This window comes from Corvus brachyrhynchos, unplaced genomic scaffold (genome assembly GCF_000691975.1).
Source record: "Corvus brachyrhynchos isolate BGI_N302 unplaced genomic scaffold, ASM69197v1 scaffold220, whole genome shotgun sequence".
Lineage (NCBI taxonomy): Eukaryota > Metazoa > Chordata > Aves > Passeriformes > Corvidae > Corvus > Corvus brachyrhynchos.
This window is the reverse complement of record NW_008236209.1, coordinates 876035-889408: the sequence shown is the minus strand read 5'-3', so window position 1 is coordinate 889408 and position 13374 is coordinate 876035. Positions and strand designations below refer to the sequence as shown.

General features: G+C 46.9%; 1 protein-coding gene across 1 annotated transcript in view; it reads left to right on the top strand.

The window, feature by feature from the left end:
• Positions 1 to 13374, top strand: part of MCF2 (MCF.2 cell line derived transforming sequence) — a 43242-nt gene that overhangs the window by 8826 nt on the left and 21042 nt on the right. The window contains 9 exon segments of the mRNA XM_008641473.2: positions 3283 to 3402; positions 4712 to 4828; positions 5544 to 5693; positions 8488 to 8612; positions 9076 to 9190; positions 9551 to 9670; positions 10793 to 10984; positions 12268 to 12459; positions 12603 to 12774. Of these exon segments, the coding sequence (XP_008639695.1) occupies positions 3283 to 3402; positions 4712 to 4828; positions 5544 to 5693; positions 8488 to 8612; positions 9076 to 9190; positions 9551 to 9670; positions 10793 to 10984; positions 12268 to 12459; positions 12603 to 12774 (1303 nt within the window).

Genomic DNA, 13374 nt, shown 5'->3' with positions numbered 1-13374 from the left:
TAGAAACAAGGCTCCATGGTGACACCGTGGGGAATCATGGAACCACATGGAAATGTGGGTGCACTGAGACACAGCGGGGCCTTGTTGGAACCAAAGATGCCCCGCAGTGCTGCTCCCGGCGCCTCCCGCCGCAGGAGCGGCTCTGTCATTGCGCCTGCAGGAGAGGAAAGGAAGGGAAAGCCGCTGGCAGGGAGGGGGCCCTGCACAGATCTGTGCCCCAGTGATGCTGACAGCATCTTTGGGGGGTTAATTATGCAGCCGGCTGAAATAAAGGTAGCAGAGCGCTTGGGAGTTTCATTCTGGTTCTGGGGGAAGTTAAAGGCTCAAATTAGCGGTGGCTGGCATTTTATTGCATGACTTTTCCTTTAAGGGGCAGCAGAAAGTCATTAACTTCAGCACCTGTATAAGGACTCCTGGCCGCAGTCTGCAGTGCTCAGAAACAAACTTACTGGCAGATACTACTTTTTTTTTATTATTATTATGTTTATTGATGACCAACCTCATGGATGCCCCGGTGAACTGCAGGAAAGAATATTCTCTGAAAACTGAGTTCCTAAAATTGGGGGTAAAAAAATCACACTAAATGTGTCAGAATGAGATATTCAGTAAGGAGGCAGTAACTGTGATGCTTTCAGTGCTTGTCCTTGTGCTTTATTAGCCCAGTTCCTCTGTATTGATTAAATCAGGGCTCTCTGTGTGGTTATAGTTAAATGTGCATTTAAAAAGTTGCTGAACTGGCCTTAAGGTATCCATATCTGTGACCTCGGAAGGGGAGGGACGTTGTGAGCACGGGCCGTGGTCGGTGAGACAGTTAACAGTAGTGAAATGTTGCCAACTGCCTGATTTAGTGGAATTGTGCTGGTAGCTTTCTGCCTTCCCTGGTGCGCTGCAGAGGGCAAAGGCTTTAGAGGGTTCTTTAGGTGTTTTGTTACATAACCTCAGGTTTATCAAGTGCACAAGATTCTTTTTAGTCTTAAAAATGATAAGATAAAGCATATGGCAAGATTAAGGACCCTTTTGTCTTTGCTTTTGTTAATATATTGTGGGAGAGGTTTTTTTGCAGCAGTACCTTCAGCATCATTAGAGTTCAGTTTTCGGGAAGCTTATCTACACTTCAGCCCTGAGAAAAACTGAAATTGTAACAATGATTAAAAAAGATGCAGTCCCTACAGGAATGTTATGTTGAGGAATTATTGGCCTATGTAGGGTTTTTTCTAACATTTCATCCCTTCCCTTAGGTCTCTAAGAGGGCACAGGACATGGCTTGGTTGGTGTCTGTCTTTCTGCAAGCTTATTTCTTGGCTTGTTCATTTTTTTCCATGCTTGGAATACATTAGGGATCATTTGCAAAGCTGCATTTCTTGTTTTGTAGCTACTCATAAGTGCTGACCTTGATCCTATAAGATCAGCTGAAAAATCCCCAAACGCTTTCTAAACTGAATGAAAATCAAATCACCTGCCCTGGAAGCTCAGCTATTTTGAGGTGAAATATCAAGGAGCACAAAGGGTGCAGTTGTGTGTGTATGGCCATAAGGTTGTCCCTGTGGCAGAAGGATGTGAGTGCTGTGGTCTCTTCTTGTGTGTTGTGTGGAACATGTTGGGCATCCTGAAACCAGGTGTGTCCAAGGGCCTCTCTGCTCTCAGACAGGCATTTCACACATTGTCACTGTGCAGTGCAGTTTTGGCAGGCAGCTCTGCTTGCCTCCTGGTTGCTGGTCCCTCTTCCTGGAGCTGTGGGTTTCCTGCCCAAGGGCTTGTAGGAGAAGACATTCAAAGTCTACACGTGGGGGAATATGGTTTGGAGACCTGGACTCTTCCTCCAGGGAATTTGCTCTGCGCTCAAAGGGTGCCTGTTAAAAAGGACTTGAAGGGGTAAGAGAGGTCAAAGCTCGAAATGCCAAACAGGGTTAAAGGGGACAGGGGATGAAGGGGAATAGTGATATCCGACCAAGGGAGGATGAATTTCTGGCTGGTTGTTCTCAAAGATATTCCTGATGCATTTTTCAGGAGAGGGTCAAGGTAGGAGCCTAAAGGTCACAGAGGAGGCACTGTGTGCTGCCCAGGTGCTGGAGCAGGAGCACAGCCCCCGGGGCCTGGAGCCAGCACCAATGTCTCTGTTGTTTAATGGTTTGCTGTTGTTTCCAATGCCAAATCTTTGTCCCTGGCACCGCTCTTGTTGGCTTCCAAAGGGTATGAATTTGTCATTTCATTCACAATCTTTTTTTTTTCTGCTCCTACTTGAAATAACGGATCAATATATTGGATTTATGTGGCTTATATGATCCTAGAAGTCACTGTCCATTTCTAAGTGAAGTTGTGGGCAGTGGAAGCCACAACCTGCCCCTTCCTACCCAAGAAAACAGAGCAAATGAGTGACAGTGCAGTTCACAGATGTTGGATCCCAAGTGTAAATCAGGCCTGTTTTAAACAACACTAATGCATGTTTGTGGGAGTGATCTTTGTTTTGAAGGCACAGATGAAGTGCCCTGCAGTGCAAAGTACGTAAACATGTTCATTACCCTCACCCTTGGTATAGATGTTATTGTCATGTTTCACAGGGGAGGATATTATAAGGAGGAATATATGGAGAAATGTAACCTGGCCTGGCAGGATCTCAGAGTAAATCATGTCTTAATTAACCCAAGTCTTTGCATCATGCGCTTATCCATAATTTAATGATGCAACTCCTACTTTCTTAAAAATTCTTTTTCATTCTCAAGCACCCTTTTCACAGATCTATTTAAAAATGCACCTGCCAACCATATGCTTGAGAAAAGGCTCCAGCAGTGTAGACAGGAAATTCCAAATTCTTGCCACAAATTAAATGTTGCCTGGTAATTACCAAGGACAAGACGAGTGTGCTTGATGAAGTTATGGGATGATTAGCAAGTTTGGCAATATATTTTGCTTCCTCAATCTGTCATTCCTCTCAGCGTTCCAGCCCTCTGTTCCCTGCTAAGTCGTAATTTCACTCCCCAAGTTATAATGATGAACAGTATATGTATTATTAAAGTTTATAATAAGTGTGCCTGCAAGGTGCATGGCTGAACTCCTGCCTGCTCCAAAGGGAAGTGGGGCTGGACAACCCCGCTGCAGTTACATCCCATATCTCTAAACCACTCCCAGCGTCTCCCTCCTGTTTTAAAAATAAGAAAAGGCTGTCAGGAGCAATCAGAAAAAAAACCCTGAAATTGAATGATGCCCCCTCTTTTCAGTGCATTTGGAAGCTGTTGTTGGACCTGCCATGTGCCCAGGGTGGATGTTGTCTCTGTTTCCTTGCAGGCCTCCTTCCCAGGGAATCTGCACTTGGTGATGGTTCTGCGTCCCACGGGCTTTTTCCAGCGCACCTTCACTGACATTGGCTTTCGGTTCAGCCAGGAGGATTTTCTGCTCAAGTTACCGGTACGAGGGTGCAGAGCTGTCTGCGTGGTCGGAGGCTGCCCGTGCACCTCGGCTCGGGGGTGACACTGTCCCACTCTGCTGCTGCCCCAGGACATGGATCCACTGGAGCACGTCCAGAGGAGGCTCAGAGGGCTCAGCCCCTCTGCTCTGGAGCCAGGCTGGGAGAGCTGGGGCTGCTCAGTCTGGAGAAGAGAGGGCTTCAGGGAGATCTCAGAGCCCTTCCAGTGTCTAAAGGGGCTCTAAGAGAGCTGGGGAGGGACTTGGGACAAGGGCCAGGTGGGACAGGACACAGGGAATGGCTTCCCACTAAAAATGGGTAGGTACAGATTGGATATTAGGAAGAAATTCCTCCCTGTGAGGGTGGTGAAGCCCTGGCACAGGGTGCCCAGAGCAGCTGTGGCTGCCCCTGGGTCCCTGGAGTGTCCAGGGCCAGGTTGGACAGGGCTTGGAGCACCCTGGGATAGTGGAAGGTGTCCCTGCCCATAGGAGAGGGGCTGGAAATTTCATGATCCATAAGGTGCCTTCCTACCCAAACCATTCTATGTGAAGAGTAGCCAGGAATTTGTCTGAAAAGTCAAAAGACGTCCCGTGGAGCTTTTGCTATGAATTTCATCCATATTCATCTAAGACTCCATACCAACATCATGCTGGTATTTGTTCCTAAAATAGCAACTGAAATGAGTTTATATTCTCAATTCAAAATTTCCAGACTTTTAAAACCACCTTGATTATAGGACATAATGAGAATAATTAAGAGAAGAAAAGTAAATTTATAGAATCTCAGGTTGATGCTATTACAAACATAGGAAACAAATTAATGCTTTTCTTTAGGAAATAGCATGATTTTCACAAACTTTACATTTTTCACTCTAAAATTGCTGTTCTTTGCACAATTTTGAACATTCTTGACATATCCCACGGCAGATCAAGACACACGAAAAATCATGAGTATATATTTATGTGAAATTGGTCCGTGCTTCATACCCTATTAAAATGTATATGTTTTTTCCAGTTTATTGGTCATCCCTTACTTAAACCTGCATCACTTTGCTTTCAGCCCTGTTCAGCAGCATCTCACTGTGCTTTGCATTTAGGGAAGGCGGCACCTGGGAGGTGAGGGGTGGCTCAGGAATGGTCAGATACACCAGATAAAAGCTGCGTTAAGCCATAAGTGTAAGAAGAAAGCCCTGCTCCAGAACAATATGTAGAGCAAACTCAAGTTTTAGGTCCATAAAAGTTCCGTGTGCCTGGTGCGTGTCTGCTGGGTGGGAATGGTGATCCCTGGCTGACAGCAGTGCCCTGTGTGCAGGTGGTTATGCTGAGCTCGGTGAGCGACCTGCTGACGTACATCGATGAGCAGCAGCTGACCCCGGAGCTCGGGGGCACCCTGGAGTACTGCCACAGCGAGTGGGTCATCTTCAGGACGGTGAGTGCGCCTGGGCACGGGCTCTCGGCCAGCTGGGGCTCACTGAGGAGGGTTTGCAGTCAGGCAGTGAGCAGTGGGTGGCTGAAAGTAGCCCCCAAAGCCACTGCACCTCCTGGATCAGGTGTGCAAAGGAGCCAAGGGGTGTTAGGCTTTGATGGGTTTGCAGGGGAACTGGATGACTGACTCCCTCAGGCTCCTTTTGAAACGGCTCCCGGAAGATGTGTCTTTATAAATCTTCATTAAAATTCCCTTAATGGGAGATACAAAATAGGCTTCTTTTTAATAATGGTCTCTTAATGTGATTAATATCAGAGCTGTGTTTGGGAACCAGGGCAGTGAGACTCCCTACTGCATACTGACCAAATGGAGAGAGTTCAGAAAATTTCCTTTTAGTTTTGTTTCTTCCCCTTTGCAAGAATTTTCCTTTAATGTTGCCAGGAATCAGGCATTTAATTCCCTGAGTTGTGCCTTGCCGTATGTTTTTATGCTTCCTGTACACTCTCAGTTTTCCCTGGGATGTTGTCTCCCAAATGAATGGCAGGTTGGATTGCCAGTGGGATATTCTCTCTGTCTGCCGTGGCCATGCCACCCACCTCTCTCTGAGCAAGCTGGTGGGCTCCCCTTGCACACCTCAGCCCTGGCTCTTCGCACGCTCTTAATGAGCTGTAGGAATATCGTGAATCCCGAGCTGATGGCAATCACTGTGTCCCACCAGGCCATAGAGAGCTTTGCACTAACTGTGAAGGAAATTGCCCAGATGTTGCAGTGCTTTGGCACGGAGCTGGCAGAGACGGAGCTGCCGGAGGACATGTACTCGATCGAGCGCATCCTGGCCCTGCGCACCGAGAGGTACTGCCAGCTCAAGGTACGGCTCAGCCGAGCTCCGAGGTGTGCACAGCCTGGTGGGGCTTCTGCTGGTTCATGGCCTGTTTGTTTGGTGCCCACTCCTCCTTCCCTGCCGTGCACGTGTACGTGGTGTCAGACAGCAGGACACAGCGTGCCTGTTTCTGTGCGTTCCCTGTGCGTTTGCCATGCACTGAGCAGCTCTCCCTGCCAGAGCCAGCAAACTGCCTGCGCTGCCAGCTCCCTCCTGCCTGCAGCAGCCGCTGTCTGCAGCCTGCTCCTCCCATGGGCTTTGCACGTCTGGCTGCCAGGAGGGCCGTGGGAGGCTCTGTCACCTGTGTGTTCGTGATCCCCTCTGCCTCACTCCCTTGTCTGCAGAAAGCTGCATGCAAAGCTCAGCAGCAGGTCTGGAGGGGTGGTTTATCCCCTGGTCCCTCTGCCTGGTGGATCTTCCCAGGGGGACTTAAGGGAACCGTGCTGGGGAGTGTCCAAGGTGAAGATTTCTATGTGAGCACACAGCACAGAGCATTCATGACGTGATCCCTGTCTTCATGTGAGCCTTCAGGTTTTGTCTTGTAACAACATTTGTTTCTTGAATATTTAAATTTTTTTTCAACTCTTTGTGATTGTAATTAATATTGTTACAGGAGTCAACAGAAGCTTTAGTGCAGCCAGCTGCTGCTTTATCAGGCTGTTGTCTTTGGTGCTCCTGCATCTTTGAGGGAGAAGCACAGGCCTGGCCCCAAACCCTGACTTCAGAAGCAGTCACTGTGTTAATAGTTGTTCCGTGCGGCTGAAGAATGAGCTCCTTTGCTTTGTGACAGGTTTCATTTACCTAAGTCAAAGAATTGTATCTATTTTAATTTATAATCATTTGTCATTGATGAGTTCCCAGAAAGCTGCCTCTAAGAAATACTGAGAATGTCATCCAAACTGTGCTGTGTGTAGGCATAAACGCGTGTGTGCATGTTTAGAAAGTATCATTATAGATACTGCCAGTGGGCCTCTATCTGCTCTTTGAAAATGAGGAGAGGGATATAAAATAGCAGCTACATCTATTGCAACATGACTCAGTGACTTCAGCTTCGTGCTCAGGACTGTGGCCACAGTGTAGGGGGCAAATATGAACAACACAGAGTGGTTCTGTGGATAAACCAGTCAGCAATGCCCACTTCTCTCTGTGGAGAAATTAAACACGTCACGTGCTTTCATTTGCGTAGAAAGCACAGCAGCACTCAGTACAAGCCATCTGTTGCTTTTAATTCCTCATCTATTAATTTCAAATATCAAAACCACTCATCGGCTTTTGACTGAAATGAGGTCTGTTGGCTTTTTTCTTTTGTTCCTCCTAAGACCATGAAACACAAAAGCAGATGAGAAACTGCACAGATTGTGGTGACAGCAAGACATGGGATCCTTGTCTCTCTCATGACAACCCCAAGATTGGTACAGTTGACTCCTGAATTCAGATAATTAGTCAATCAGAATAATTTATGTAGCTGTGATGCTGAACAGAAACTGGCTGCAAGCACAATGAAAAAATGACAGAAATTAATTAAACCGAGTAACTAAGAAATTAACCCCATTGATACACTGAACAGAAAAAGTCAAGTTAACACCCTTTTGACAGGCAGGCTGCTTTGCTGTATGGATAATGAATGGCTTTGAATCGAAAGAGGAACATGGGTCTCTGGAGAGTGAGGTGTAAGAGGATGAAATAACAGCCACCCGCAGTCTAAAGCATGCTGCATAATTCCTCCCCCTTCTGAGTCTCCTGCATGTGGCAGTATCAAAAGGAGATGGGGTTTTTGCCTTGTGGTTGTCTTGCAGGATGTTTTAGTGACAGGGATGCAAACTGGCAGTGGACACTGTGTGTGGCAGAGGGGAAGTTCCTGCAGCCATGTCCTGCTCTGGGCTGCTGTCCTGAAGCTGATGTTATGTTGAGGTTGCTGGGAGCTATCTGGGGCAGGCAGACATTTAAGCAAGTCTGGGCTTTCTGAATCTTCTCCCTGAGGAGGTTTTGGCATTGTTTCTCTTGCAATAATACCCTGGCCATCTCCCAGGATGGGCTCTCACTCCTCCAGTACCTGGCTCTGCAGTGGAGCCATACACAGGTCATTCCTTCAGGGCCTCTTCCATCTCAGTTTATCAGCTACATGTGTTCTCTCCCTCCCTCTCATTTCTGTGTTCGGCCTCTTTTTCCTGAAAATAGTTGTCTAAATGCACCTGTTTGCTTTGGGGCTGAGCGCAGCCAGCACAAAGCACCTCAGCTGATGCTAATGAACCCACCAAGGGTTTAAATTTTCCCTAAGCAGGGGTTGTATTGGAGGTGTTGACTTTATATGTAGAGGTTGTAGTGAGTGGTGCTGTGTGGGCTCAGTCCTGGCTTTGTCCCCCCAGGGGATGCTCTTCTTACAGCCTCCTTTCCTGACCTTGATGGAGAAGCACAGCCTTCAAGCTGTGGAAAATCTTGCTCGAAGACATGAACTTGTGGACAGATGTCTCATTAGGAGATGACCACCTGCTCATCAGGAGAGAGCTGGGGCCGTGCTGGCCTCCTGCCTCTTGAATCATTTTGTGGCCTGATGTTTTCATGTGTGCTAGTTTCCACCCAGTGACCAGTCCATGGCTCAGCCTCATGCAGCTCCAGGGCTAACTCCATGTTAAGAGGACTAAAACATCTGGTAGGAGTCCTTTGGTCTGTTGGATATTGGTGCTTCATTTCACAGAGGGAAACTAAGGCAGGAGAAACACGAAATTACTTACCCTCACCTCACAATAAATAGCCTGAATCAGAAATGTTTTGTGTTATACAGGAAGATATTACAGCAGTCACAAAAGAGGGAAACTTGCTTTTGAGCAGTTTTGAAGAGCCTGACTCCGGGGAGTGCAGTCAGGACCAGCAGCAGGAGAGGCCTGGGGACTGGGAGACTGTGAATCGGTGAGTGCACTATGTCCCCAATTTCCCTGATTTTTCAATGGAAACACTCCAATGATTTAGGTGTAGATGTGTTGTTTAGGTCACCTATCAAATACAAAGATATACTAGAATTTTGCTGCAGTCCATCAAATTGCTGGGCAACTTGTCTCATGATTTTGACTTGCTCTGATTTTTATCCCCACTGTTATGATGGGGCTGTGGAGCAGATGCAGGGTTCTGCCATGCCAGGCTCCCAGGTTTTACCCAGATAAATGGAGATAGCAACAAATGCTTCACACAGGTGCTGTCACCTGCAGTGAGGGTTTCATTAAAACTCTCTCTGACTCATTTCAAGTCATGTCTGTTGACTTCTTCTGAGACCTTGGGTCCAGAAGACCTGTATAAGTGATCTCTAGCTCCTGTCCATCTCTGCTTGTCCTCTGTTTACAAATTGTTCCAATCCTGTCCTTTGTCTGTGCCCAAGGTTACTTGGTCAGCTGCGTGAGATGGAGACTGCTTTTGATGGCTTCTGGGAAAAACACCAGTTAAAAATGGAACAATATTTACAACTCTGGAAGTTTGAGCAAAGTTTTCAAGAGGTAGGATCAGATACGCTTCCATTGGCAGAAGGGAGAGTTGGAGACCTAATGGAGAGAAGTTTTTATGCTTTTTATTTTGAGAGCGTTTAATTTACGCTGCTGTTCCTTGACTGTGGCAGAGCTAGCTAGCCTGGGGAGAGCTCTGTGCTTCCTCATTCAGAGCTAATTGAGGTATCACTGCCCTGCAGCCACGTGGATTTTGCTGATGGACGCATCTTTGAATTTAGAAATTAGTTCTTGGACGCTAGTTGTATTATTGGATTTAGCAATCTTAGCTCAAGTGTGATTAATTTTGGTCTCAGAATGATTTCCTGGCTGTGCTTTGTATCCTTTTGCAGCAGTCGTCTTCTTTGTGTCTAGGTCAAGAATGCCATTGAATTTTTAATGGGTCAGCAAGTGGAGCTGCCCGACACTGGCGACAGTGTCCCCCAAGTGAAACAGAGGCTCAAGGACTTGGATCATTTCGATGGTATGGCTCAGGTGAGATAATACATAGAAAGAGCACTAATGAAACACTAACAAGCCACATTCTGTATTTGTGGTAGGAGGTGCTTTGTGCAATTACCTGGTTCTGGTGTAATTTGTTGATAAGTGCTGCACGAAAGGATCGATTTCATGTCTCTGCTCTGCACAGCAGCACTGTGATCATTCTGAAAGCCAGGGTATTTAATTATCATAGTTAAAATAAATTGCTGAGCCACCGTGAAAATCCGGAACAGATAAATGTCTGAACATGGAGGAGGCGTGGGATTTAATGAGCTGGAAGAAGAATTATTTATAGTTTAAGTGCTTTAGCTGTGCTAATAGGCAGAAACTTGTTACCAGGCACATGGAGTTGCAAAAAAAAGTTGTATCCTGACGTGCCTGTGACTTGAACATAACATATGGGTGAAGACTAAGAGATGTAGGGGAAAGAAGAGTGAAGAGAGATGATTCACAGGAGCCCAACTGAGGATGTGACCTTTGCAAAGGGATGTGCTGGGCACATGGGCCAGGGTCAGCAGAGAAATCCGGGGGGATCTGGACACAGAAGATAAGAATTCTAGAGAAAGGTCTGAGGCTGCCTGGCCATTTGGAAGAAATGTTTAGGGAGAGAGGGAGGAGGATCAAAAGGCCAGGCAGGCAGGGTGCAGCAGGAAAGCCATCCCAGTGTGGAAAGCCAGCCTTGGAGAAACCATTGCAGTGACTAAAGTGTGCAGAAAAGATAGTGTGTTCTTGGCATCAGGATAAACCTTAACTACCCCAGTTGCCTTTGGTGCTTGGGAGCATAGTGGGCCTAAACTGGACATCAGCTGCAGTTTATTCAGGGTGCAGTTCCTGGAGAGGGCAGTGATGCATTGCCAGCAGGCACTCACAGCGTTGCTGCTGTGGTGAAATATTGTTTTCTTCTTCATCCTCTTTATGGATAGCAAAAGTTTTTCTTCCCAGATGGTGGGTACCATTTTATCCTGCATAAGGCACCCATTCTGGCTACTCCTAATGGTATGGTCATCTCCATGTGTGCCTGAAATCTGGTAAGATGAGAAAGTGCATGTTGGTTTATGTGGATGTGTTGGCACTATTTCTGTAAGTGTGCAATGCGTTCTCTCCCTCTCCCTGAAGGATCTGATAGGGAAGGCTCAGGTGGTGATACTGCACGGACACCAGCTCGCAGCAAACCATCACTACGCCCTCAACCTGATCTGCCAGCAGTGCAACGAGCTGCGGCACCATTCCGACCTCCTGTCTGATGAGATTAAACGGAAGCAGATGCGCCTGCAGAAGACCTTGGACCTTCATACCCGCCTTCAGCAGGTAGAGTTCAGAGACACAGTGCTCTGAGGAGACAGTTATCTTCTCCATGGGGTTAGCCTCTCCACTTCTTAGCTGGAAGCATCTGAAATTTGCAGCTTTTCTTCAGCAGTTAATGGTAGGAAGGTGTTCCCCAGGTGCTGGAGGAGTCCCACACCCCTCACTTAGCTGAGGAAGTCAGCAAACAGGTACCTGCTGGTGCTGTGAGGTCAGCAGAAAAGATGTGGGCATCTCAAAGGGCAATTCAGAACACCAAGTTCAGCTGCTGCTCTTGGTCATGCTTTCATGCTACATCCATGTATTAATTGACTTTGGAGGTTTTCATGCCCAGTGTGACAGAGGTAATGCTTTCACACAAACTCCAGCTCTTTTTTCTGAGTGATTTATTAAGAGTGAACATAGCTGAGTGTAAAATAAGGTGACAGATTGGTAGATAGGCACAGCTGCTGTATGCTAGCATGGAAGTGGAGTCATGTGGCTCCAACGCTCTTTGATATCTTAATCAGCATCAAATATTCATTTAGGGAAATTCACGCTAATTAGGCCAGAAGGCACACGGCTGTAATACGCTTGAGGCCAATTGAGAGGAACAGGGAAGTTTGACCCTGTTCCATTTCCCTGTTTTGGGGAGCTCGTTTTTTCTCTGTGCGCTCCACTTCAGCATTGTGCTGCTCTGTGGGGACAGACGGTTCCTTGGCAGCCTCTCAGCTGCAGGACAGGGGCTTCTCCTGGGCTCTTTGCAGTCCTGGTTGGTGCCCAGGGTCTAGCCTGGGGCTGTGCTGGAGCACAGCATGGTCCTGCTCTCCATGTCTCCCTTCCTGTTCAAAGCACTGGAGATTCTCTGTTGTTCTTGGCTGGAGCATCTTCTCACCCCTGTGCACACCACAGTGTGTGAGTGCCAATGAGCCCCAGTTCAGGTCTGCACTGAGCCTCAAGAAACCTGCCAGTCTCACTGTAAGCTCCATAGGGCCCACTTCAGCTTTCCCATCTGGAGAAATAAACATCTGCTTATCCCTTGGGTCAACTCTGCACTAGTACTTCCATGTCACGTATGCCACTAATTTTAGCCAGGTACCGGTAGGAACAGCTTGGCTGGATATGTTGAGGACTGCAGTCACCTTACAGAAAAAATGTGGCCTTTCTGCTTTCTGATCAAAACACAGTAAGTGCTGAGGTCTTTGGGAGTGCTGTTTAGCTCCATACAGATCCAATAAGTGATGTTCCTCGTGAGAACCTTGATGCAGTGGAGGTAGCACTGAGGGTCTCGCTGCCTGTGCTGTCCCCAGGCTCTGCAGTGCTGCGATGAAGGTGCCTACCTGCTCGCCAACCAGCAAATGGATAAGTGCCAGTCTAAAGAAGGCGCTCAGAAAGCACTCCAGGACATAGAAAGCTTTCTTGAAAGCTCTTCAGCCTACTTAAACTATGATCCCCAAGCCCTACACTATGATTTTGAATCAGTCTTAACATCTGAGTTGAAGGTAAGCAACGCCTCCAGTTCCTTATTACCCAAGTGAAAAGCAAGGTTGGACCGTGTGGCGGTGCTGTCACCTTTGTAGTCCTCTGCTTTGGGTCAAAGTGCAAGTTAGTGGTGATGATGTGAGTCTTTGTTCACTCTCTGCAGTGCCAGATCCAGTCAGTGCAGGTCAAGCTTGAAAATGTTCGCAGCATGTTTGAGAACCGGCAGTCCTGCTTCAAGAAGCTCTTGGACAAACACGTGCGGCCCGTCCAGTTAGTAGCTCCTCGGCCCGAAAATCCACCGAGATCAAAATCACCCTTGTTCTCTCCTAAACATGGTAAAATATTGTGGAACTGTGGCATTTTCAGCTGATAATTTTGCTTTGAGGCAGGAAGAGTAAGGCTTAGGATGATTCTGAGAAACTACCTAACCCTTGCTGGCAGATACAGTTATTGGATAGTGTTAATTATTTATCAGGTTATTTATTATCTTTCCAATTTTTGTGTGAATCTTCCCATACCTGTGTGAAACATGAAGCTGGTTGCTTGTTACTGATTTCCACTTCATACTCAGTGAAAAAAGAGCTGTAAGTAGTGCACACCTCCAGTTCTGCTTTCCTGGCATCCTGCTGGGCTGGAAACTGGTGAATTAATATCACAGGGTAAAAAAGGGAAAGGTTTATAAATTTATTATCTTGCCTATTCTCTGTGGCTGTCTTGAGCTGGAACTGACATAAAGTTAGACTGATGTTTGCAAAGGAGCTTGGAGAAATGAGGAGCTCAAATCTCATGAACAGAAATGAGCTGGATGCTTGACTCCTTTTGATTCCTTCAGGGTGTCCTCCTGAAATCCCAATTGTGGAATAATTAATGCCCGTAAAGGTACAAATTCTCATTGAACTGAGGTCACTGAATGTTCTGCCCTAGTTTTGGTAATG